Source organism: Myotis brandtii, unplaced genomic scaffold (assembly GCF_000412655.1).
Source record: "Myotis brandtii unplaced genomic scaffold, ASM41265v1 scaffold125, whole genome shotgun sequence".
NCBI lineage: Eukaryota > Metazoa > Chordata > Mammalia > Chiroptera > Vespertilionidae > Myotis > Myotis brandtii.
The window spans coordinates 6,763,606-6,791,273 of record NW_005354385.1 but is presented as its reverse complement, the minus strand read 5'-3'; the positions used below and the strand labels follow the sequence as shown (position 1 = coordinate 6,791,273).

The 27,668-nt window shown below is 41.0% G+C and overlaps 1 protein-coding gene across 1 annotated transcript in view; it reads right to left on the bottom strand.

Moving 5' to 3' along the window:
* Positions 1-27,668, bottom strand: part of FMNL2 (formin-like 2) — a 264,681-nt gene that overhangs the window by 47,389 nt on the left and 189,624 nt on the right. Inside the window, exons 7-9 of the mRNA XM_014534048.1 lie at positions 21,769-21,877; positions 17,819-17,895; positions 15,804-15,897 (exon numbers count right to left, since the gene is read on the bottom strand). Coding sequence (XP_014389534.1) covers positions 15,804-15,897; positions 17,819-17,895; positions 21,769-21,877 — 280 coding nt within the window. The remainder of the gene's footprint in view (positions 1-15,803; positions 15,898-17,818; positions 17,896-21,768; positions 21,878-27,668) is intronic.

The window sequence follows — 27,668 nt, the reverse complement described above, 5'->3', positions numbered from 1 at the left end:
CCAAGCTCGCCTCAAGCCTGAATCACAACAAATCAATTTAAATTGAACAAAGATGTGCTATGAATTCTGACCCCTTGAGGACAAGGACTCTTTGTTTGTGAGATCAAAGATCCTAGCCCACAAACAGGCAAATGCCTGAAGTTTGTCCACTGCTCTCTCCTCTGCTTTTTCCTGTGCTCTGCTCCAACGCTGGGTCTAATCAGGAGGGCCTTGCTCTTAGCTACCTGTCGCCACTGCTACCAGCCCCAGACGATAGCAGACAGTGCTGATAGTGTGGTCCTTGAACACAGGGCCCCTGAGGCCCTTGTACAGAATCTGTGAGCTCAAAACTATGTTTATAATAATACTTAGATGCTGCCAGCCCTTTTCACAGAGCAGACATGTGCAGTGGTGGTGCAAATGCAATGGTGGGTGAATGAAACTGCTGGTGCCTCAGCATGATCAAGGCAGTGACCCCAAACTACACCAGCAGCCACTGTGTTCATCACAGCCATGCACTCTCTGTTAAAAAAAAAAAAGCCAGTCTCACTCAAGAATGCCTTTGGTGATGCACTAAGAAGTTTAATTTTATTTAATCTGAACCTTTGGTTACATTCTACTAATATTCTATACGCTGAAATGGGAAGCCTGCATAAAGAACTTTTTCTGCATATTAATTAATATATGCTGTCATGAGGACAAGCACGTCTGTGATTATTCCAGTGGTAAGAAACGTTGGTACTATTTAAAAGAATGACCGGCAAACTACAGTTATTCAGACATATTTATTCGGCAGTTATTTTCTTGAAAATTAATGAAATGAGCCTTTTACTTTAAGGAAACACTATTGACAATATTTGTTTCCAAAAACTGAGCTCTCAAGCAAAAATGAGAATTTTTGAAAACTTGTATCTACCCTGAGCTTGCCTATATTTAAAGATTATTCTGATGAGATTGGTGGTAACAATGAATGTGATTTTTTTTAATGTTGCATTATGAAATATGTCAATATTTAGAATATCTGGAAAATTTGGTGAATCAATATTTTTCAAGTGATCATTGCATGTTGTTGTAAGATTATACATTTGTTCAAGATGCAAGACAGACAAGTAAATCTATATATAAAAAAGCCTAAGCAACCAAACAACCGAACGACTGGTCGACCAGTAGCTATGACGTGCACTGACCACCAAGGGGCAGACGCTCAACACAGGAGCTGCCCCTGGTGGTCAGTGTCCTCCCACAGCGGGAACACTGCTCAACTGACCAACAGGCGCCAGACACAGGGCTCATGGCTGGCGAGCCCGCGGCAGGCGCCCAGGACCAGGATGAGCTGGAGCGGCAAGTGGCCTTGTACTGGCGGTTTCGGCCTGATCCCCACAGGCCATGCTGAGGGACTCCACGAATCTGTACACCGGGCCTCTAGTTTTAATATAACAGATTACAAGAAGTTCATTAATATGGTTTCAGATTCCACTTTGCAACTAATCTTTAAGAAACTACTACCTGCCCTGTGTTTGTATAGTATAGTATCAAAAAAAGAACACCCTCTATTACCTAAAAATGCTGTTAAAATACTTCCTTTCCATCTGCATACTTATGTGGAGCTGGACTTTCAACTATTTCAACCAAAGCAACACAAGGGACTGAATGCAGAAGCAGATATGAGCATGCAGCTGTCTTCTATTAATGTAGACTTTAAAAGACGTACGAAAATATAGCATGTGCTACTGTTATGGATTGAATTGTGTCTCCACAAAATTCATGTTAAAGCCCTAACCCTCAATTCAACTGTATTTGGAAATAGGAGGTAACTAAAGCTAAGTGAGGCCATAGGTTTGGGTTCTTAACCAAGGGATTGGTGGTCTTTTGAGAAGAAAAAGAGGGATCTCTGTCTACACACACATGCAGAGGAAAGGCCCTCTGAGCACACAGTGAGAGGCGGCCATCGGAAAGCCAGGAAGAGAACCCAACCATCAGCCTCCATAACTGAGAGAAGACAAGTTTCTATTATGCAAGCCATCCAGTGTGTGGTAATTCGTTATGGCAGCTGAAGATGACTAAGCCACTCTTCTCCCTGACTATTTTACTGTTGGTTTTAGAAAATAGGTAATTTCTATAGAAACAGTTAACATTGACATTTATTATGTTATATTTAATGAAATAAGTAGGTTTATCAAAATTTTATTTAATTTCTAATATGGTAAATACCAATACATAACCTACATAACAAAAAACTTTTGGGGGAGGGGGGTCTTTGGTAAATTTTAAAAATATGTTTTTATTTATTTCAGAGAGAAAGGGAGGAGAGAGAGATAGAAGTATCAATGATGAGAGAATCATTGATTGGCTGCCTCCTGCATGCTCCCCACTAGGGATCAAGCCCGCAACCTGGGCATGTGCCCTTGACCAGAATCGAACCTGGGACCCTTCAGTCCTCAGGCTGATGCTCCATCCACTGAGCCAAACCAGCTAGGGCGGTAATTTTTAAGAGTGTAAAAAGGGATCCTGGGGCCAAAGGTTTGAGAACTACTAGATTACAGAATCACCTCTTTATTCTACAAAGATGATAAAGTCTTAGAATCCAAAAGTTGAAGAAGCAAAACTTGAAGTAGTAAAATTTCTCACAAGATGTTGGGAAGTCAACCACATCATATAAAGACCAACTACATCTGCTATCTCTCCACGGAGATTAAGTCACACCATTCAGAGACAGATCAGGTTTCCCTATGTAGAAAGGAGCACCCCATCAATTAAGGTAGAAAAAAAGACCCTCCCCTTCCCCTCTCGTGTCTAATAAGGCCAGGGATGTGCCCACCTCTGTCCCAGGGAAGCTCATTACAAGGCTAGACAATCTTTTCCTAAAGCCAAGTGAACATTAGATTCCAAGCAGAAACGTGAGTGCATGGCAGACACAGTTCTTTCCCACGTGGTCCACAGGATATGTGTGCCCCAGAGTTCAGGGAGATTCAGACTCAGTGAATTCACCCAGGTCAACAGACATATCCTGGAACGCCTGACACTTCATACTATCAAGCAACTGAGAACAAATACGCAAACAACACAAAGATCATCATCTTTTTCCAAAGGACTAAACGTGTCCTTGCCTACCACATAGACTACACTATCTCCTAGGCTTACTACCCCTATTCCTGGAAAATGCTTCAACATGGAAAATTCAGTGTTGTCCTTAGCGGTGGACCAGTAAATGTGGGATACCACATGTGTGGCTGGTTCATTTACTGGTGGGAAAGGGGCCCTCATTTTCCACGGCCCAAACCAAACTGCTGCCACAAAACAGAGCCATAGCTCATGTTACCAAGATTGGCCATTTCCAGTCTCCAGTGACGCGGAGCTGAGGGGGAAAGTCCCGTCGGGGCTCAGCTGTAGGAGGAGGGGTGACTGACAGTGATGGTGAGACCATAATTGGGAACTGCGGAGCCATTTTCCTCTACCGTGTATTTCAGTCAATTGTTGTGAATGAAATCTAAGTATGACTATATAGCCTTGGTAGATTGACACAGAGAATGGAAGAGCTGGGCCGGGGCCACACGCACCACTGCGGTGAAAGCAATAAAGAATGGCACTGAACGACAGTGAGCAGAACAGACAGAACAGAAGGAGCATGATGTGATGGAGGAGCTGGGAACTGAATGACCTGAATAATGACTCCATAGCTCAGCCTTTCAAACACTGCACAGCCCGAGACACTTGCACGCACAGGCCTTCCTGGTGGCAGGTACCGACCGTGTGCCCAGCACGGCCAGCTCACTTTCTGGCTGTGGAAGCAGCAGGCTCCTTTGACACAGTGCAGGTTTTTAAAAATGAGACGTGGGTTCAGAGACTGAGACAGCCATTTCCGGGTGGTTATAAAGGGAACCGGGAAAGGAAGTCACCACGGAGACTAAAAATCACAGCGACCTATTTTTATTTTAAACTTGTTACTATTCTACCAGCTGGCCTTGGACCCATTCCTTTTTGTCCTTGTTTGTAAATTTTTGTACCTATCATTTCAATATCTAGGTTTTTATACCTGCAGTCAAAGAAACACTAAAACCCTTTCAGATGGAACTATTTGAACATATATGCATAATACATAGCATTCACCAAGGCATGTGTAGACAGAATTTTATGCAGAAACATAAAACTGTAGACTTGAAAGGGATAGAGAGACTATCTGACTAGCTTGTCACCTAATGCAGGAACTTGCACCATAAGATACCAGACCCTGCTGGTACCCTCTCATCCTCTGGACTATTCTTTGTGTTGTGTGCTGGTCTCTTCTGAGCATCCTCCTCACCCATACTAGCCTGGCTCCTTACTCTTCCAGATGGGTGCCCCTGTGAGTTCCCCTCCTTAGTGACAATCCCCTTTTCTACTTGGATCACACACACACACACACACACACACACGTTCCCTAATCACCTCTGTGTAAGCCTGTTCTCTCTTCATGGTCTTCAGAACTAAGAATCTGATGTTGGGCACTCTATCACCACTGAAAAATATAAATTTAATTTTTAAAAAAAGCTTATTTTCTTCAACTGAAAAAAATTTCCCAGATCATATTTGTTCATCATGGTTGTGCTACTTTCTTTGTAATTAAATGTATAGGATTTGACTAGATTCTTATTCTCCTTTTACGTCCGTCCCCATATTCATCCTGTCTCTCACTGACTTTTCTTTAATTTTCGTATCCATTGTTATGGCCACAAACTTGGTCCAGGCCCCAGTCACTTACCACCTGAAATAGCTATTTTCTAAACTCCTGCATTTCCTTCAAGTATTTTATGCAAAAAAATAAAAAAGAATAAAAAATATACGTAAATAAATAATAAAGTATTTTATGCAAAGCAGAAACTTATAATTACATAAAATATCCTTCTTAGATTTCCATAGAATCAAATGGAATAAATATAAAAGCACTTTATAGACTGTTAGGTACTTTATTATTGTTAGTTGCTCTCTTTTCCTTTTTCTTTTCCCTCCTACTTTTATCAGTCTTCCAGTTGAGATTTTGTTTGATCACAAGTTTCAAATCTCTCACTATTACTTTCTCAGCAGCTTAATCATGCTGAGCTTTGCTTCATAACAAGGGCCCCAGGCAGATGTTTTTTCTTGTCGACCAGCACATTTATTCTGACTTAGTTCATGCCAGTCTCTTCTTCTGTTCCCAGAATTCCCTCTGCCAACCAAGTTAAGTCTCTTCCTTCCTTTATAATTCTCTCTGGGCCTTAACAAACAGTGCAGTTTTGTTCTGACTTTTACTAATAACTTCAAACACCCAATAATCCACCCAATCCATAACTATTCCAATTGGTCTGCTTTTTGGTAGAAAACTGAGGGTGTGTATGAACAGGTGTAAAAAGTGTTTGGTATGTGATAGATAACATGTTATATAAGGTTGACTATGAGCCTTGGAGTTAAATGGATCTGTGTAAAAATCACAAGGTTGCCACTTACTAATGTGTCAGTAGGCCTATTTACTCTGAATCTCTTTCCTTATTCTGAGGGTAGATCTCAGAATTAAAGTAACATACACTACCCTGTTGACACTCAGCAAACAATAACAGTGGCCTTACTGTGTCTATAAATGTATAAGCCTATTTTGTACACATGACATAATAAAGTTACTGGCTAATTCTTACAACCTAAAATAAAATAAAATAGATTCATGAGCTTTGCTCATGTTTTCTTTCTGAAGATGACTATTTTCTAGTTTAAAATAAACCAACCAACCAAAACCCTTATGTATTGGCTATGAAGCCTGAATAAATAAAAATGTGCTTATGTTTTACAGGTATTTAAAATTCAAATGAAATCTGAACTTGACTCACATAGGAAATCAAGCTCAACAAGCATAGTCACTGGCAATAACACCTAAAACTTTAGTTTAAATTATAATAGAGAATAAAAATAAAATGTAAGCATAATTCTTATAGTTTTGAATTACTGTCTTCTTGTTGTTAACATATCAGACATTTGATCCTTAATTAAATATCTATTAAAGCCAGCCCTATCTTTCTCGGGGCAATATAAACTTTTGTGAGGCAAAAGTTTTGTCAGACCTTTTATTTTCTGTCAAATTGTCCTGATCTTAGAACAGTGCTTTTTCCATGGTAAGAAATACATTTGCCCAATCCCTCCCTAGAAGTTCCAAAGAATGTTGGTTTTGTTTAACTCTGAAGAAACGGTGGTGATGACCAGGGCCTTTATTTTTGGAGACATGTTACACAAAGACAACTGAGCTTCTTTAGAGAAGACAAGAGAAAGCTAGTCATATGAAACTCGGCTAGAAGGAAAAATCTCACCCCACACAATAGGGACATTTACCCGTGTGAGGCATGATGTTACTCCTCAAACATTACAAGCAACAGAAGTAAACACACACACAAAACAGAAGCAACCCCACCACTCCAAACCCTTTCGCTAATTTAGGGAGGGCCTGTTACTATGCAGAAGTACATCTTTATGCTGTTACAATATAGACACACATGTTATATATGTATATGTACATATATATGACATATATATGATTTATCTTATTCTTTTCCTAGTTAACATATCTAAATAGTCATTCTCCTATTTTAACAGCTGTATTTGAACCTAGAAGCTTATCTAATGGGATGGTTACTACAGCCCTGGGCCTGGGGCTTAGCCAGTGCCTAGCACTGGACTTGATGACCACTAACATAACCTATAACCCAGAATTATTTAACGTTTTAAAACAATGATTTCTATTTTTACTTTGAAATTGAATAAATACAGAAAACTAAAGTAGCCCTGACTGGTGTGACTTGGTTGGTGGGAGTGTCATCCTGTGCACAGGTCACAGGTTCAATCCCCCGTTCAGGGTGTGTACCGGAGGCAGCCTATTGATGTTTCTCTCTCTCCCCCTTCCTCTCTCTCTAAAATCATTAAAATCATGTCCTTGGGTGAGACTTTAAATTTGCTCTCTCCCCCTTCCTCTCTCTCTAAAATCAATAAAATTGTGTCCTTGGGTGAGACTTTAAATTAAAAAAAAGGAATACTTAAGTATACTTAACACATTGCGGACCAGTAGTTTTATTGCTAGCTTTACCCAGTGACCAGATACGTTTCTACTGAATGAGTACAAAAAACGTTTTACATAAATGTTAAAGGCACGCTTTAAAGTTAAATACCCATTGCATTTTGAAGTTATTTATTACACGTTCTTACAAGCTAGTATCTTTTTAAAGTATGATACTTTGTAAAACACTGTGTAATATGCAGCGAGAATTCTCGTGATCCGTCCACAATGTGCTAAGTCCCAATATACTTTTTTAAAAAGATCCTTACTATTCAAGTCAGGGTGGAGTGAGGGAGAAACAGAATAGGGAGGCAGTTCATACAGGAAAAAGAAACCAAGGTGACCCTAAAATAGACCTTTAACATTACTCTGCAGACATGGTTTCCAGAACGGCCACTGAAAACCTCCCGTTACTGTAACCGTTTTTGGAGTTGGTGACGATACTGCTGCAGCTAAGAGTTCCGACTCCAGTCCCCTCATCAACTCACAGCGAGCGCTTCCCAGCACCCTATGCACCTGACAACCACAGCAACATCTTACCGTCAGGGCAACAGTGCCCACATGGAGGCTCCATGCCTGGGGACCTCCGCCAGCCGGTTTAGATTCCATGAGGTACCACAGTGACACACAGCACCCACTGCTTTTCCTTGAGGTCTTTCATTATCTTCCCAAAATATGAAGTAAGGGCACACATGCCAACTGCCTTACAGTTGGCAAAGGGCACAGGATTTAGAAATGGCATTTTTACACGAGTAAAAATAACAAGCAAGCAACACCCTGCATGTTATTTTTTTAAGTGGCTGCTATGAATAAATAGAAAACGAGGCTCACTGCTGTAAAAATTCACGCAGGCTTGTAGAGAGAATGGAGGGTCTGATTAAAGTCAGGATGAAAAGCAGAGCATCTCTACAAACATTCGCCAGTGACCACAACAATCTCATCTGTCCCGTCTACCACTGTCCTCTTGCACTTTCTCTTTCTTTTTCTTGTATTTTGAAGCCCCCCCCCCCCCCCCCCCGCCATGGCCCATCAAAGGAAAGTCCTGAGGATGTTAGAAGTGAATGAACACAGCAGCCGAGGGAGCAGATGACTGTCAATGAAAGCAGAGGCCCACGGAATGAGAAGTATGAATGGCAAAACTTCTGAAACCAATCTCAGACCCTGACCACACCCTGTTCTATCAGAGTGACCTCATGCTGAGCTCAGTGCCAACTGACTTTTGGAGAAAAATATAACAACTATTTCTTTACCAACAAGAGAGTTGACCTAAACAGCTAATGCTTGGAGAAGACTGGGAAACACATGTTCTACTGCTGCCCCTTGCTAACTGTAGGCTATATGGCAACATGAAGACTTTGGAATATGCAATGAGGTTTTCCCCTGATCTGCCCCTAAATTTCTATCTCACCTTTTATTTATTTATCTACTAGAGGCCCGGTGCACAAAAATTTGTGCACTTGGGGGGGGGGTCCCTCAGCCCGGCCTGTGCCCTCACGCACATAGTCTGGGACTCCTCAGGGGATGTCCACCTGCTGGCTTAGGCCCACTCCCCGGGGAAACAGGCCTAAGCAGGCAGTCAGACATCTCTCTGGCAGCCCGGGAGCCCTCGGGGGATGTCCACTTGCCAGCGGGGAGCAGGCCTAAGCTGCAGTTGGACATCCTTAGCGCTGCTGAGGAGGCAGGAGAAGCTCCCGCCACCACCGCTGTGCTGGTAGCCATCAGCCTGGCTTGTGACTGAGGAGAGCTCCTGCATTGAGCATCTGCCCCCTGGTGGTCAGTGTGTGTCATAGAGACCAGTCATTCCCAGTCATTCTGCTGTTAGGGTCAATTTGCATATTACCCTTTTATTATATAGGATTTATTAATTTATGTTAATCTTCACCCGAGAATATTTTTTTTCCATTGCTTTTCAGAGAGAGTGGAAAGGAGGGAGGGAGGGAGGAGGAGAGAGAAACATCAATGTGAGAGAGATACATCGATTGGTTGCCTCCCACATGTACCCCAATGCACCCCAACCGGGGCCAGGGATCTAATTTGCAACCCAGGTCCGTGCCCTTAAATGGAAATTGAACTTGCAACCCTGTGGTGCATGGGCCAATGCTCTAACCACTGAGCAAGACCAGCCAGGGCCCTGTCTCACCTTTTTAAGACTGAAGATTCAAGGTAAACTAAAGTCCTTGAAACTTTATTAAGTTGCCACCTTCTTTGTATAAAATGACATCTTTACCTTACATATAAAAGGGACTTCTCAGATATGATTAAGACTCCTGAGATAGGGAGGTTATCTTGGATTATCTAGGTGGGCCCAATGTAATCTCAATGGTTATTAAGGGAAGGTGCCCAGAGAATCAGGGTCAGAGAAGGGGCCACAAGCCAAAGAATGCTAGCACCTTCTAGAAACTGAAAGGCAAGGAGATGGATTCCCTAGAAGAATGCCACCCTGTTTACTAATTTTATACGTCTGACCAACAGATGTGTAAAGTAATAACATTACTTTGCAGACATGAAAAAAGAAAGTGTTGTTTGAAGCCACTAAGTTTGTGGCAACTTATTACAGCAATGATTAAGAACTAATATACCTTCTCCATCCTAAACTTGGCTCAGGCACACATTCCAATAGAAAGTGTCCTTTGAGAGCTCCTATCCCATATGCCCTCCTTCCTCTACTTCCTCTTAGTTAGCTGTTCCTCCTCCTTGCAAAGCACTGGCATTTATCTTTATAGAGCCTAGTACTATAACAGGTAAAATATTTACATTTCCTTAACTAGACTGGGATGCTCTTTCTTAAAGGTAGGGCCTATGTCTTACTCATTTTCTTCTTTCCAGTGTTTATCAGTGTTTCAGACACACAGGGGCATGCAATGCTCATAAAAATGTTTCCAGTAAGTGAGCATGACTCATCCCTTAATGATCAGCAGCCTCCACTTCCTTACTAGACGATAAAGACACAGATGCCAAAGAAATAACTAGTTCATTACCAGGGGCTCGGAAATCCTATGTAAACAGCTCCTTTCTCCTCTGGAAAAGCTGTTAAAATAGTCAGCCCGTAGGTCACTGGCTTGAAGGAAGGAGTAGCCTTTCTACCACTGATGAAAAAGTTTACTAGTATAAAGCCAAGTATTGGGTTGAGTGAAGAAGAGAGAGACAATAGAAGAGGACCAACTAGTGATACATTAGTGTTTCTCAAAAAGTTATTGAGGTGCCCTGGCTGGGAAGCTCATTTGGTTAGCAGTGGTTCTCAACCTGTGGGTCGTGACCCCTTTGGCGGTCGAACGACCCTTTCACAGGGGTCGCCTAAGACCATGCTGCATATCAGATATTTACATTACGATTCATAACAGTAGCAACATTACAGTTATGAAGTAGCAACGAAAATAATTTTATGGTTGGGTCACAACCTGAGGAACTATATTTAAAGGGCCAGAAGGTTGAGAACCACTGGGTTGGAGCGTCGTCCTGATACGCCAATGTTGCAGGTTCGATCCCCGGTCAAGGAACATACAAGAATCAACCAATGAATGCATAAGTAAGTGGAACAAGAAACAGATGTTTCTCTCTCTTTCCTCCCCCTCTCCCGCTTCTTCTTTGAAATCAATAAATAAAATGTTCTTAAAAGTTATTGAGGTGAATCGTATTTTCCAAAAAATAATCACAGCAGTCTCTCCCACCCACGTTCTTCTGCACTGTGGCCCTCACACTCCACCATCAAGAAGTGAGGTCATTACCTTCCCCTTTGCATCTGGGTTCACCTTAGTGATTCACTTGTAAGCAATAGATTGCAGCAGAAGTGACACAGATGTCTCCTGAGACTGATGCAGAAGATATTTCAACTTCTGTCCCTTTAAATGTCTGCTTTCGGGATGCGCTTCCCTGTTCACTCCTTCCGGGAAGCCAGCTGTGATCTATGAGAAGCTGCAGTCACGTGGAGTTCTACGTGGAGACATTGTGGCTGGTAGGCTCCATCCACCACTGAGTTCAGCCTTTGAGTCATCACAGCCCAGAAACTAGACAGATGAGTGAAGCCACTTTCAAATGAATTCCTGCCTCCAGACAATCAGATCTTCCAGGATGAGGCCCTAGAGGCGACGGAGCAGGGACAATGATCCCTGCCATGCCCCGCCTGACTTCCTGACCCACAGAATCTAGGAGCCTAATAAAACTAAGTTTGGGGTGATTTATTATGCACAAGCAATAACAACAATAGTTAATAAACAGTCCAAAAAATCATTACTGTGACTTTGCTTCCTGATCCTAGGAAGACGGACTGGCTAGTGAAGAGCCTCAGTGAATTAATTTAATCTAATTCTGGCCTGATACAGTGAAATATACACATGCTCTAGGACGGTAGCTCCCTAGTTTGAGATTGCGGGGGGGAAAGGACCCTTCCCTTCATGGTGAAAATTTTACCACTGAAGGAATTACCCGGCTGGTCTTGTGCTGGATTTATAAGGCTACACCCACAAATATTCAAGAGGTTAGATTAGCTGGGATTAAACTCAGAGGGATGCTGGAAGGGCACCAAAATGTCTGCTCTCCTTCCTGCCCAATTTGGTCCACTGTAAATAAAACCTGACAGGCTTTCTTAAATCAACTTAATAATGTGAAGCACAAGTGCTTTCAGATGCCCAGTAGCTAAACCACATCAGCTTTCTGAGGAAGCCTTCTAGCAAGAGGCGAAAATAATAATGGATGCTGCCAAGAGGGCCATGCACAAGAGCGCTGGTGGCCTTGAGTGACTCACTTCCCAGGGCTCCATCCATCGATCCTGGAAGGTCAGAGGGGGAAGGAGTTGGGGTTTTAATAACCAAACTCCAGCCTCAACTGACTCGTGAGAGCCAGATGCTGTCATGTTGGAAGCAGATGAGAACACAGTTATAATCGATCTGGAATCCTGATGAATTCCAGGTGCACGTCCCAGCAGCCTGGGGGAGCTGGTAGCTCAGAGCCCTCAGAGGGCATTATTACTGTCATAGGAGGCTATTCTGTTGCAGAGTCTATGGGGCCTTGGGACTTTTCCCCTCTGGTTTCAAATAGGAGTATTTTTTTTTCCAGAGACAATTTCTCAGATATATCAAAGGATATAATAGAAAAAAGTAGGAAGACCAAGAAATTTGAGGAGATCAAGGTCAAGGTTCCTAAGGAAATTGGACTAAATATGGTGCTTATAACTCTCCAGTTGATGTCCTTAACCAGTAAGTGCCGTTTCATGACCCAGCAGATTGCTAGCCATGGTCCATACCATTTGAGAGAGAAGAGAAAGCATGACCAGGATCCCAAATAGTTTCACGGTGGCTGGACATCGAGGCACAGCACGGGAGTCCAGCCACATCAGAGGAGCACCTGCCCATTTTCCAGGCCTGTTTCTCCACATCCTCCAACCAACCCTTTCCTCTGCACGGTACAGTCAGTTTCTCCTTCTTGCAGACAAGACCCTGAACTAATGCAAACACCAAAAGAATGACCGTGCCTTCCAAACGTCTTTTTTCCCTACCTGCCAGGCCAAACGCTCAAAAATATATATCGCCATGCAACGAAGAACGTATCCTTTTAGGGAAGATGGCGATATGTTTGCCATGTGGATAAACTAGCCAATAAGAACAAACATGACTCCTTGTTCTCACCCTGGTCCTCAATTCAGGGCCATACATTTTCATAAGGAGATGCTTCAACACCAAAACCAGATGCTTTAATTCCATTTGAAAAACAATGAAAGAGAATAGAATTCAAAGAGAAATAACAGCTGACAACAGTTTAGTTTTCATCTACTTGCTACACTCACATGGTCAGGTATGTAACAAACCATGATTAGTACAAGTCTGCCATCTGAATCTATGTAATTACAACTCATTTATCATCATATGCATTGAGGTGCTTACTCAGTAACATCAGGCATAGGCCCCAACCCCCCCCACCCACCAAAATGCAGGCCTTGGGTTCATAGTCTTACCACCATCAGATATCATTCGATTGGAAGTGCTTCCTACTTTCCTAAAACATGTACTTCAGATCTCATAAAACATGAGCAACATTCTTTGGGGGAAAAAAAAACCCACAAAAAAACTTGCTGGTATTCTGATTAATTGAAATATGAGGAAATGGTGTAATCCTACATAAAAACCTATCAAGAGGTAAAAGATACCTTCTTCAATTTACATTTGAACTAAGGAGTGGTAGCCAAATAGGACAGAATGAATTTGTTTTCTCAAGAAATAGTTGGGGGGCGGGGGGAGAGGGAGACCCAGCTATATACATCCAATGGGTGGTCTTTAAATTTTCCTTTAGCATCTGGTGCCATGTTTCAGCACTGTGCTAGGCTGTGCTCTGTGCAAAGGGTCTGGTTACTCTAATGCATACTACTTTATGCAAAAATGAATACTGATGCCTGATACCCCATTCCCCACTGTAAAAACAGGGATCACCCCTCTGAAGGCAATGAATGGAATCCCAACTTACTAGATCATCTTCTTGAGGGCAAAGACTCCTGTGGCCCACTCCCTGGTCTCCTGGTACCTGGCATGGTGCTCTCTCTGCCAGGGGCAGCTCAATAGGTATTACTCACTGACCAAAACCCTACTTACACAAGCGTCTGAGATCATAGGACAACTTTTCCTAATCAGGAACAGCTGGCTCCCAAACCACCCTAAACCCAGAAGATTCCAATGACATTTTGGCTAAAAAGATTACAGAATACACACTTCACTATGATGTTTGAGGGGAAAAAAGATCCACTCACATAAAGATGGGAATAAAAGAAAACAAAAACAGGCAGAGATTTAAAAGACTGGGCTGTGAGTGGTATTACATTAAAAAAAAAAAGATCAATACAAAAACACTGTTTTTACCCTAACACTGAAAAGGTAAATAGGATGATGCTCTTGTGACCTATCCATAGGAAGGAAGTTTTCAGGGACAGACTCCTGCCCTGTCCTCATTCATGGCGATGAGAATAATCCCTTTGCTTGGTCTGGCCACATGCGCACCATGGCTTGAGGTTAATGCAGGCCAATAGCACACACAGAGCCAGCTCTGTCCTTGTCCCTTCTCCCACATGGCACAGCTTCTTGTAGATGCAAATGCCAGCCCAAGGAGAATCAGAACTTGAAACACCCACCATTACTCACTTATAAGTAATTACAGAAAAGAGGCAGATTTTAGTTAAAGCTCTAAAATTTCGAAGTCAAAATTAATTAGTTCTCATCGAGACTAGCCAGTTATTAGATTTAGAGGATTACTTTTTTTTCCCATCTAAGTATACACTACACTCTAAATGCCTAAGTCATAAATGATTCTGACACCTGACAGCTAAAACTCAATTCTACAAGTATTTGTGTGCCTACTATGCATAAGAAAGGCATTCTAGCTAACCTAAGAAAAAGCAAAATTAACATTCCCCTCATAAATTACTGAACTTAATTAATACTGATTCTATACCTTCATAATTTTAGGACATCATGTGGCCTGCAGTATAATCAGATGCTCGTTATATAGCTCATTTTATAACAAGGCTCACTGATAACTGTATAGTACGTGCTTTTGACATGAAAAAGACTTGCTCTTTTCATATATTCAAAGGAGGCAGGGTGGGGGGAATGGCCCCAAGGTCCTGTCTAACTCAGCGTTTCCCTCAGGAGATCCACACAGAACTGGGCCCAAATATCACCCAAAAGGAAGTTCAAAATAAGGCGCACCAAACCCTGATCCTGGCTCTGTCCCTCACCTGGCTATGTGACCCCGGGCCAACAATGCATTGGAATCTTAGCTTATTCTTTTATAACAGGGAGATATTAGTATTTGTCTCACAGATGTTCGCACAGAATCCAGTGATTTCCTGTGTGTACCAGGCACAGACCCTGGCCCATCGTAGGTCCTCAATAAATCCTAGCCGGGTTCCTCTACTCCGGAGGCTCCCAGGAAAGATGGGAGAGAGTATGGAAGTCCCCTGAGATCTGGATTGTAATCTAGCTTCTGGGTATTAATCCAGAAGCATCTGGAATCAAATGGGATTGACAGAAAAGGCACACGGTCCCATGGTAACCTGGGGCTCCAAGTGCCTTCAATTACTTTTGTAATGTCTCCCCTCAAAGCAGCCTCAGATGTGGGGCACATTCCAGGGGATCCAACAGGCACTCTCCTTGGCTCTGTAATGCTGCACACCACCACTAAGGGAAACTGGCTATTATTCCAGTTTTGAGGTCTTGGTACTTTGGCCCGGAACCCTTGGTGTCCTATTATTCACACGTAATTGTTTCTTCTTTTGCCGTCATTTAATTCCCATGGTCAACCATGCATATCCATTGGTTTATTGTTTTCCTGGGAAAGCATCACCTGTTTAAGATTACAAGCTGCTAACATCAGTGTCTATATATATGTGATAAGTTTTTCATAGCATCCAGCAAAGTAATGACAATACATATGATTTGAGGAAAAGAACTATGATGAATGAGTTCATGAAATTTACATGGTGGATGCTCAAGTATCAACCATAATGAAAACCACATACATTTAACAAAACCTGTTTTCAAACTGCCTATGCCATGTTCTCCAAAGGAAAATGAGTACTGCAAATAGTTTTTAACTTTTCTTGGAAATGAGACACCATTCCACTTAAGCTATGTAGACTAAGTTCATTGCTACCCGCTCACTGACATGTTAGAAAAGTAACTATTATACCTCTTACACCCTAGAATGAATAAAAAAATTAAATCATTCTATTCAAAGATGTCCAAACATAAGATGTTTGCGTGAGGATTCTTTTTAAAACTGAAAAGTATCCTACCTCCTTAAAGTTGTCAAATGCTGATAAAATGATTTCATGCCCGCCTCTGACAAGACAAACGGCTGCCAACAGTTCTAACACAAGGGCTTTTGTTCTGTCAAAACAAGAAGAAAAAGAAAAAACCATGAGTCAGTGAATGTGACAAGATGAATCAGCTGTTCCTTGCATCCAAGATCAATATAATAAAATATTTGTCTGTATGCTTTGTAAACTTTTACTAACTAAGGTATACTTACACTAACGTACATATTTAAACCTTTACCTATCTCTAGAATATGTGATTTATCTAGGGTAGCAAATTTGGAAGGCATGTTTCCCACTCTCTAAGTTACAAATTACTCACTAATGAAAATTAATTCTGGAAAGATTCATCTTTTAGTCCCATCATCAGATGACTCAGTACAATGTGGCTGAAAAGGTTATTAGTGAGCTAAAGACAAGAGGAAACTTGGGAATATTCAAGAAAACAACCCACTGTTAAATACTGTCTCTGGTTTTAGAATCAGAGACATAACATTTGCCAAGAAAGTTCAAAATCGATTGAAATTAATGCCCTACATTTCACATCTGCTAATTTGCACATGGCGCCAGAAACATCCCCTACGACAATGCAAGTTTCCATCCTTTCTTCTTCCTCTGCAGGAGGTGTGAAAGGATCTGGATTTCAGCTCTACTAATACGAGAATATTTTCTGTGACTCAAGGAAAGAAAATAAAACTCCATCTGAAATATTTTTAGGAGAACCTAGAGATACATTCCAAGCTTCTTAATACAATGTCAAGGACAGCACTGTTTCTTCATCTTAAGATGACTTCAGTGTTTCACCATTTTCTGGAATAAAATCTATTACTGAGCTCTAAACAAAGACCATTCTGATAACCCACAGCATCAGTTATCTTAAGGAAGATGAATAGTGACTTCCCGTGGGGGAAGACGGGACACAGAAGCATGACTACTTGGGATTCTTGTGAACTAAGGAAGCAACCATGAAGTTGCAAAAGCTTAAACCCGGGGAAGTTTGAAGCCATAATATTAACATCTAAATAGGACTTCTTGCTTTGCACTGCATTCCAGATCAGAAAGGATCTAATTTATAACCAGATTTCTTTACTTGAATTAACAGTTTTCAGATAGGTATTTTACACAGAGGTGTCTGATAAAGGGGAATAACACATTTCAAATGCAGAGTGCCTCACCAGAATGTAAAACATATTAGAATAACTAAAATAAACTGATGAAGGCAGGCTTCCAGAAGTAATCTGTGATGTGAATAATATGGGGCACCGGCCTTTATAGGAAAGTGAATATAAAGTGAAATCTGGCCCTGGCTGGTATGGTTCAGTGAATAAGAGTATCAGCTCCCACAGGGCAGGGTCATGGGTTCAATTTCCAATCAAGGGCACGTGCCTGGGCTGCAAGTTAGATTTCTGGCCCCAGTTGGGGTGGGTGTAGGAGGCAACCAATTGATGTGTCTCTCACATCTATGTTTCTGTCTCTCTCTCTCTCCCTCCCCCCCGCTCTTTAAAAATCAATGGAAAAAATATCCTCAGGTGAGGATTAACAAAACAAATCTGCATGCACAATTATTGTTTTGTTTGTGTTTCACTTTTGGTAATAAAAGCTACAGATCTAAATATTGCAAGTGAAGTGTGGACAAGGGATCATGGTTCTAGTTAGCTTTTGGCAATACCTGGTAAGTCTGTATGAGGACTGGCAACCTGGCAACCTCATGCTTTCCACCAAATTTTGCTAAATTTGCAAGGATGCTGAGAACTAGGTCCCAAAAGAAATGAAAGCTTAAAGAGAAGAGAGAAAGGCTGGAATTGTCACCAGTTGCTCGACTCTGCCACATGTAAGAATCTCACTCAGCTGGTCTACATAGCAAGGAGTCTACTGGTAATCTTATTTCAAAGAGTCACACTTGCAAGTTTCCAAACTCTAACTTTGTTAAGTGTTGACTATCTCTCTGCTTTCCCTACTTAGATTTAAACTTGTACATTGCAAATCAAGCTTACCTTGGATTCTTGTTGTTCAAGCTTAGTGCAATCTCGTTGACAGCATGTGGATGAGACATGACCATGTTGAAGCCATACTGAAATTAAGGTGGAAAAAAATAAGGTATTAGGAGTCAACCCAGAAGCTGTCAATGTTGATAAAAACAACCCCCTAACGTTTCTACCTAATGTGATTTCTGCCATCTTTAAATGCATTCATGACTCCAGTAATCAGTGTCTGAACATATTTCCAGGAAAAGGTTCAGGAATGATGTTACTATCAAGGGGCCCTATTTCCATATTTTATGAATAAACTATATGATCCTCTTTATTAAAAGGGTGAAAAAGCTCCAGCCCATTGATTCTCAATCCAGGCTGCTCATTAAAATCACCTAAGAGAGTAAACAAAACAAACAAAACAATGAATCTCAAGGACGGGACCCTGGCATCTGAATTTTTTTGAAGCTCTCAGAAGGACGCCACCGCTCAGCCAGGATTAATAACCACTGCATCTACTCCCTTCTCTGTGCCATGGCAAACAGGACAAAAAGCCTAGGAAAACTTGTGTGCCGAAACCTTCTACAAAATGAAGCAAGTTCAATAACAGCCTCAAGAATCATTCTTGATTCTGCTGAGTTGAGGAATTATTCCTTTTCCTCTTAGCTCATGACTTTATTTACAGTGACACTGAGAAAGTATTAGCAGAAAAAGCTTCCGAAAGCTTCCACCATCACATGAATCCTCCCCACATAGATCTTCGGATTACCTCCTCACTGCTTCCTCAAGATGAATTCTCCCATGCTCCAATCTAAGGTCAAGTCTCACTTGAGTCCTTTATTCCTGCTCAGCGGAATATACTCCAACAATTCCCCCACCCCCACCATTATTTTTCCCTTTCTAATTCATTGCCATTAACATAAAAACATGATGCAAATGATCTTACCCTAAGTAACAACAACCAAATCTCTCTTGACCAGTGGTTCCCAAACTTATTTGGCCTATCGCCCCCTTTCCAGAAAAAATATTACTCAGCGCCCCCTGGAAATTAATTTTTTAAAAATTTTAATAGCAATTAAACAGAAAGATATATGTATTAATGTTTCTACCTTTTTTGTAAAATATAGTAAAGAAAGGTGTAAATTAGAAACATTGAAGTTTGAAATTATGAAACTATTTATTGAACTCAGAATAGAAAGGTAATACAAAAAAAGTTAAAACAAATGCACCTGGGGCCATCACCGCCCCCCTGGATCGCTGCAGCGCCCACCAGGGGGCGGTAGCGCCCACTTTGGGAATCACTGCTCTTGACCCTACACTGTCCAGCTACTGCCTCATGTCTCTGCTATCCTTTACAGCAAAACTCCAGCACTCAGACTCGCATTCATCTCTGTTCTCTCCTGAAACTCCTCCCATCAGGCAGTTCATCACCACCACTCCAATGAAACTGTTCGTACCAACATCACCAATGGCCCACACTCTCACTCCTCATCTTACATGACAGCACAGCACTGGACACAGCTGAGCACTCTACCTTGAAACATTTCCTGCACTTGGATCTACCTCCCTGGCTACTTCTCAGTCTCTCTAGCTAGTTTTTCCTCAACTCTCTGATATTTAAACAGAATGCTCCATGATTATCCGGGACCTCTTTGCTTCTCTGTGTATCTGTTTACCTCATCCATATACCATCTATTAACTCCCAAATTTGTCCCTCCAGCCGGACCTCTGCTTTGAACTTCAGACGGCATATCTAACCACCTACTAAAGGTCTCTATTTGGATGTCCAAGAACACCTCAAAGTTAACATCCTCCAAAAAGAACTCCGAATCATGAGTCTCAAATCTGCTCATCTTGCAGTCTTCCCCATCTTAGTAGATAGCACCTCCATCTAACAGGTGCCCAAGACAAACACCTTGGAGCCACCCTTCCCTCCTTACCACATATGCAATACTATTGCCTTTACTAACAAAATCAAACCAGAATCTAGCCACCTCTCATCATCTCTACACCTATGATTCCGGTCCATACCACCATCAACACTTACTTAAATTAATGAAATAGCCTCCTAAATGGTCTACCTGCTTTTGTCTCTGCCCCTCAAGGTTAATTCTAAACATAAAAACCAGAGTGATCATGTTAAATTCAAGTGTCAGATTAATTCACACTTTTCCTCAGAACCCTTTAATAGCTTTTCATTCATAGTGAAGCTAATGTCTTCCGACTGGCTTACAAAGCCCCACACAACCAGGAAGCCCTGTTAGCTTCAGATTTCATCGTCTACCTTTCCCTCTTACTCACTCTGACCCATCTAATCTGCCCTCCTTTCTGTACCTTGATCACATCAGACTTATTCCTGTCTCAGAGCCTTTGCCCTTGCTCTTCTCTCTGCCTGGAATCCACTTTCTATCATATCCCTTAGCCTGCTCCCTCGTGTAAGTTGTTACTAAATGTTATCCTGGTGACACTTTCCTGGCTGGCCTATTTAAAACTGAACAGATATTTCCATCACTTCCTATTCCTAATTCCTGATTATTTTTGTTATAGCACTTAGTAATAGATCTCTGGAGCCAGTCTTCATGGGTTCGAATTTGACTCCAGCATTAATTAGCCATATAATGTTGAGCAAATTACTTCTCTGTCGTACTCTCAGTTTCCTCATTAATAAAATGGGGAAAGTAATAGTCCTGAGATTTCACAGGACTGTTATGAGTCTTACATTAATTAATAGGTTTGAAAACACTAGAAGTACTTGTAAATATTAGTTTTCATTTCATCAGCAACTGTATCTGGAACACTATATTGTTTAACACTTTATCATCTATCTCTCTCACTAGAAAGTAAGATCCCTAGGACACTTGTTTATCTAATGCTGTATTCCTGTGCTTAGAACAGGGTCTGACAATGCTAAAAAATATATTAATTGACTAAAAAAATAAATGCATGTTTCCCTTTTTAAATTCCATTCAGCACCATTATGTTGGGCTGGGTTTGAACTCAATTACTGACCCTCTATGTCAGTGGTTCTCAACCTTCCTAATGCCGCGACCCTTTAATACAGTTCCTCATGTTGTGGTGACCCCCAATTTCATTGTTACAAATTGAACATAATTAAAGCACAGTGATTAATCACAAAAAAAATATGTAATTATATATGTGTTTTCCGATGGTCTTAGGCGACCCCTGTGAAAGGGTTGTTCGACCCCTAAAGGGTCGCGACCCACAGGTTGAGAACCGCTGCTGTGATATTTATTTCCCATTTCTTCTTGAGCCCACCTGTAGCATCCTTATAAATGGAAATCAAATCCTATTTTTACATATGAATTTTGTTTTTCTAATTCTCACCCTGGTTAGCTGATCTAATTATACCTTTGACCATGTCCGTTTACCCTAGATATTCCAGGCTCTAACTTCCACTTCCCTGTTACGATTAATCCAACCCCCACAAGGCACTCTTTCTCCCAGTGTTTCTCAGAGTGGAGATAACCTACATCAAATCACCTGAAGAAGGGACCCAACTTGTAACAAAAATCCTCCGGGTGCTTCTTATAGATACTAGGACCCTCCGGGTCCAGCAGACAAGTAATTGTAACTTTTTGCCTGTTTACCACAGAGCCCTTTGAGAACCAATGACCAACCCAGTGTGTGAGTCTACTCACTCCTAATGTTCTAAAGCTGTCCCATTACTGCCCTGTCTTAAATGGTCCCAAACGTTGGTCAAGTAATCTAGACAAGTTTATCACTGTAGGAGGCAAACATCTTCCCTTTAAATACATGATAAATGCTAATTAAAATATCAAGGCAATAAATTAAATCTTGAGCATTAGAAAAAAACCAGACCTTTCTTTTTCAATAGAATCTCATATAATCCTGATATTTACTTCAAACAGAAATAATACAAGGAAACCAAAAAGGACAAGATTGGAGTCTGACAAATTCAGATTTTTTTTCAAGGATCAGAAACACAAACATACCTGATAATTCATGATGGCACGTAAACACATGATGCAGACATGCACGTCATCCTTCTTACTCACTAATCTTGAATTTTTCAAGGTTCTTCTGCTTGGCAAAGTATTATATCTACAAATAAAAAGGGAAACTTCTGTAACACCATAGATTACACTCTTAGCATAGGCACATGCACTTAAAAAAAAAAAAAAGGATGTTGCTCTCTACCTTTACCTGCACTGAATTGAGGATTACAGGTCAAAACCATCAACCATAAACCCATCACCACAAAGCTATTTCCGTACATTGGGAGGACCACATAATTGTGTGCACTGGTCATCATTTGTCAGGCCAGATACCCATGGCAATGAAGCTCGATTTCACTCAACCATATAACAAATCAGATTGTACATGGGATTCAACAACAATCCCTAGCTCCTGATCAGTAGGCCAAGCAAGATGTGCAGAGGTGATCTGAGGCAACATGCATGCAGATTGCATTTGCCAACAAGTGAACAGGTGAAACTTAGCTCACATATAGACTTCCAATCTTTGACACTATTTTAACTGCACCTTCCCATGAGTGCTCTCGGGAGTCCAGTATTCAGAGTTTAAGCCTAGGCAAGGTCATATATTAGCAACTTTGATATCAGCCTGTGATACTAGACCTTAATAGCATACAGCCTGATCCCTCACCTACAGCCTGGTATGGCAGCTGAAACTTGGAGGAGAATATGCTCATATTTCGCAGGATTAAGATGTTTCAATGTTAGGATCCATTCTAGAGACCCTGCATTGCTAAGCCATGGTAGTTCTCTCTGGGGATGTATGAGCCTGCAAGTAGTAAAGAAGTGAAATGTAAAGTAACAGGTGCAAGTGGAAAACATGACAAGGCTGTAAATGACTGCCTCCGAGGACAGTCTCCCCTGCAACTCCGAGCCTGAAATGTAGCCAACTGCAAAAGTTGTCAACTACTAGTTTGCTAAAGACAGAGTCAATGACAGAAGTGTTCCACAAAATAAGCCACAGCCCGCCCTTCTTGAATTGAGCTAATTAAAACTTTAAGGAAGTTATGATTAATATTGTTTTCAAAAGTCCCCTACGTGCAGGCTAGGAGTTGAAAACCGAATTGACAGTTTTGCCTGAAACTATTCAGCTAGTTTAAATTTTATTTTCTATTAAAAAAACCATCCAATGGAAGAAAGATGATTCTTTCACATGAGCCCACTAATCAAATACATTTTTTATTTCAATAAGTCCCTTGCCTCAATATACCTGAATATTTAAAATCTGTTTGTCTGTCATGCCAGTTATAAGAATGCTTTACTCAAGGATTTCCCACATTATTCACACTGGGAAGTAGAATTTCAGCAATGGAAATTGGCCTAACTCATTTTTGAATGCAAACACGACGTTAAGAAAACAAATTCAGATTTTGATGTGTGTAAGCCCAACTTCAACATCTAAAATATGGCTTTAAAATGTGTCACTGTGCCATAACCCTGGCTGAAGCATGACTGCTAACTCACTTAATGGAGTGTGCACAGAGATTGATGCACCTTCAAAAAAATAACCACACACCAGTCTGACCCAATATATGTGATCTTCTTAGTCTACATCTGAAATTCTTTCCCTTCCTCTACCATTCCTATTTTAACCTCAGTTTTGTGTTTCTTCATTGAAATCACTTGTTAGGTGTATAATAGTTGATTAGAGGGGTAACTGTCATTATTAATTAAAAGCAATTACTACTAGTTTCAGGGTAAGTTTAGAGAGAAAGAAAAGGTGATGTCGAGGGAATCAATTTTCCTTTGCTAAATTTTATTCCTGTGCAGCAATGACTGCAGAAGATATACTGACCAAAGCAAACAACTCTTTAAGGAAGGTGGAACAGGCCAGTCTACAGTCACATATTTCTGCATCACTTCAAAATAAAGCTTAATGACTCCAGAAAGTAGATCAAATTTACACCTTATGGTGTTTCCTAAGAGATGTAAAGTACAATAGCAAGTTCCTTACTTTTATTTATTAATCTGGTTCTTCAGCTATATTGTAATAAGACTCTAAAAAGCCAAAATATTATCCTAGCCAGTTTGGCTCAGTGGATAGAGCATCGGCCCATAGACTGAAAGGTCCTGGGTTTGATTCTAGTCAAAGGCACGTACCTTAATCCCTGGCCCTGGTCAGGGTGTATGCGGGAGGCAACCAATTGATGTCTCTCTCTATGTCTATCCCCCTCCCTTCCAATCTCTCTCAAGATCAATGGAAAAATATCTTCAGGTGAGGATTAAAAAAAAAAGTAAAAAAGCCAAGTGTCTTTGTCATTACTTGCAGAGAACTAGCACATGCATATTTATCAATATTTAAAAAAATTAGAAAATATACAATATATAAGATGTTAATAAAAAACAATGTATTTTCTTTATTAGTGACAGTCTGTTAAAAACAATAGAGCTAAGCTTTTTACTAAAGTGCATGGTATTTAATCTAAAACTATTTTTCTCCAATTTTTGTTCATACTAAAATAGAGTGGGTATTAAAGGCAACAATTGAACTTACGTTTAAAATCATTGCATTACAATAAATACAAAACCACCACCACAACCAATAAGAACAAAAATCATAGCAATGACAGCCAAAGAGATCTGTGATTTCATTTACACCAACCTTTCCTGATACAGATGAGAAAAACGAAGCCCAAAGAAGTCAGCTCCTCATAGCAAATAGAGGGAAGAGATGAGATGAGATCAGACCAGATCCCACATCTCCTCACCGGGATTCAGGGCAGCCACTTTCTACAAGTTGCTCTCAGTCTGACTCACTGACACAATCTGTCTGGTTATCACGTGAAAAAGCTACCGCCCACAGCCATACGCGCTGACAAGTTCCTTGCCAAATGTTCCCATCCTGTCATCTTGACAGCGTTTTCGGCTTTGGCCCTCCATGGGTATCATTCTCCTGGTGATCACTTCACCACTAGGATTAAGGCTTCATTTACTGTACTGAGAACAGCAGCATCTGAGCATCTTCAGAACACAGTGGCCAATCCACTTGGTAAGCAACGTTTTCAAATCTTTATCCTCTATCACTAACCAGAAAAGTGAGAACTTTTTTTAAATTAATAGGAAATTTTGGTCTATACTATATTTTTGAAACACTCATTTTAAAGAATTTTCTCCCATTAAATAAATGTACCTGATTAAAGTCACAGCTCTTTACCTCTGCAAATACAGTATTTGCCAAGGACTTAGTTTAGGGTCACCTTAAACCTGCACGGTTAGCATGCACATTAATCTACTCTTCAGCATTCATGTTTTATTGAATTTGACAGTCTATATAATAAGATATTTGGTTTATTTGCTTTATCATCTGAGTCACTTATTACACCTTTTTTTTTTCTTTTTTGAACAGGTTTTAAATTCAGCTGCAAAGTGATACTATCCAAGAAACCCATTCTCATGAAGCTGGTTTTAATGAAGTCCACCAAGTTGACTCCAAAATCCCAACCACAACCAGATGCATTAGGACTAACAATTGGCGCAGCCACTTCACCACAACAAAGACACCTGGACAAGGTGAGAAGCACTGGCCTCTGGGGCTCTCTGCCAGCATCAAACATCCAACAAATCTCTTGTCGAAGCCCCAGAGCTTGTTTTATTGAGCATTTACTGTTTATATTAGACTCTCAATGCTAAGGGAAAATGAAGGATAAGGATGTTGCTTTGGTCCTCAATGCCTTACCATCTAGGGTAGAAGCAACAGATGATTAATATCGAAAGCCTTTGTATTACGATGTGCTTTGTCCACACCAGCCCCAGCCTACCCTGTCTGTCACATACACATTATAAATGTGTAAAATAAGCTCAATAACAATACACACACCTGCACAGCACAACATGTAGGAGTGAAGACAGTCACACCTTCTCAAAGGAGAACTTTTTTGCAAAGCATCACAGTTAAAATCCCCATACAGTCATTCTTCTCTGAACCAAGGCAGACTTAACTGAGTTAATATAGGCTTACTCTTGGTAACTGTCTTTAGGCGTATGAAAGCTGTTTTTAAATGGGGCTCTCATTCAAGAAATAAATATAAAAGGAATGGAATGAGTATCATGGAGGTGACATGACAATGAACATAACTGGACGTGAAATATTACCAATGTCGATTCAAAGCATACCTGTCTTATGGTTCCTTGAATGGTGAAATTACAAGATACTTCCGTTCATTACTTCTGTCTATACTTAAAATGTTCTACAATAGATGTGAATTACTTTCCAAATAAAGAAAAAGAACACTGCATAAAAAAACTATTGTGGAGGGTATAGGTTTACATCCCCCTAAGACAGCGGGCTGGCTGGAGACTGTGACCATAATGCTTTTCCAATTTCAATCACCAGGCAGGATGTTTCCTAGAAGGCCTCTGAGGTGGAGAGCGGCCCCTGATCTACCCTCATAAAGCACAGGTTAGGGTTTCTGTGATGAGGCCCAATCCCACCACAATACATGGGACAAAAGAAGCAAGTATCACCATCAGAAAAATGAAGCCTTAAAAATCCGATTCCCTGATGCTGCGAATGTCCACCTGGAGGTCAAAAAGCCAGAAGACAATGATGAACAGTTTCTACAGAAAAAGGATGAGGGTAACTGTAGGGCCACAAAATTCTACCAGGTGTATGAGTCACGCTGATTCCCTTAGGTAGCACTGGGAAATCACAGCAATAATCGGCCACCAATTAAAAATTCAAACAGCTCAAAAGAAACTAGTCACAACTGCCAAACATCGTATGTACAAGGTGCTGTTGCATAATCATGTTAACACTAGTAGATATAATTCAACATACTACCTCTGAGAGGGTATGTAAGGCCGCCTGCAATCCGGTTCTACAACAGAACCCTTAGGCTAAGCTCTCTTCACCTTTCACAAGCACTGATCTATTTGAATACACTTTCCACAAAGACCTGAGCTTTAAGGGAATTAAGCTGGTGACTCAGTAGGAGGTAAGAGTAAACTAATACCCTTGTTCTAATCACGTGTTCTGTTAGACAATTACATAAAGTGAAACGAGTTCCTATAATATTTCCTTCCTGAAGCTACTATGAAACTACAGATAGAGACTATTTGAACCGAGCCAGACTGAGGCCGTCCACAGTTCACAGGGGTATATTAAAAATGCCAGGCAGCACTGGTGCCTGCATGGTCCCCTATGGATAACTGAGGCCGATGAGCTTTAGTCCTGTGCCAAGAAGTATGTCTTGAGTGTTCCCAGACTCTGTCAACAGCTAACGGTGCATGTTACTTTAACTGACACTTGAAATTGGCTTCTTCACTAGTAGTTCTCAGGACTCGTGGTACATCACAGCTTAACCTATAGGACAAGGAGGAAGAAGGGGCTTGGAAAGAGCTTCAACTCCATTCATCCCTCTCCACTGGCCGCCAGGCCAACGGTCTGGACTGTGATTACGGAGCTACTGGCTTTCAAGGCTACTGTGGAGCTGAAGAGGGAGGGAGGGGAATAGTATAAGTTAAAACACCACAAAAAATCTCTGTTGGTTCTTAGATTCACTTGTTTTCCCCAAATCGATGCTTCCCAGATTGCAGAAAAACTTTTATTTCTAGAGTACTAAAAAAAGTTAGTTCTAGCATACTTTGACCATCCAAAAAAGACCACTACTGCTTTTATGGATGAGAGCCTGTACAGAGGTCCTTACTGTGCCGTTTTCACTGACATCCCATAGAGACATTTAGAGATAATTTCCTGCCCAATGTATTCATTCTGAACTGTAACAATTCCTTCAAGCTGATGGGAACAGGTCGAACGAGACCCTGAAACAACTGGGTCTCTCTGGTGTGTCAGGACAGGCTCCCTGAGATGTGGGGATCGGAGGAAACTCCCTGGATTCCGAAGGGAAAAACAGCGGAAT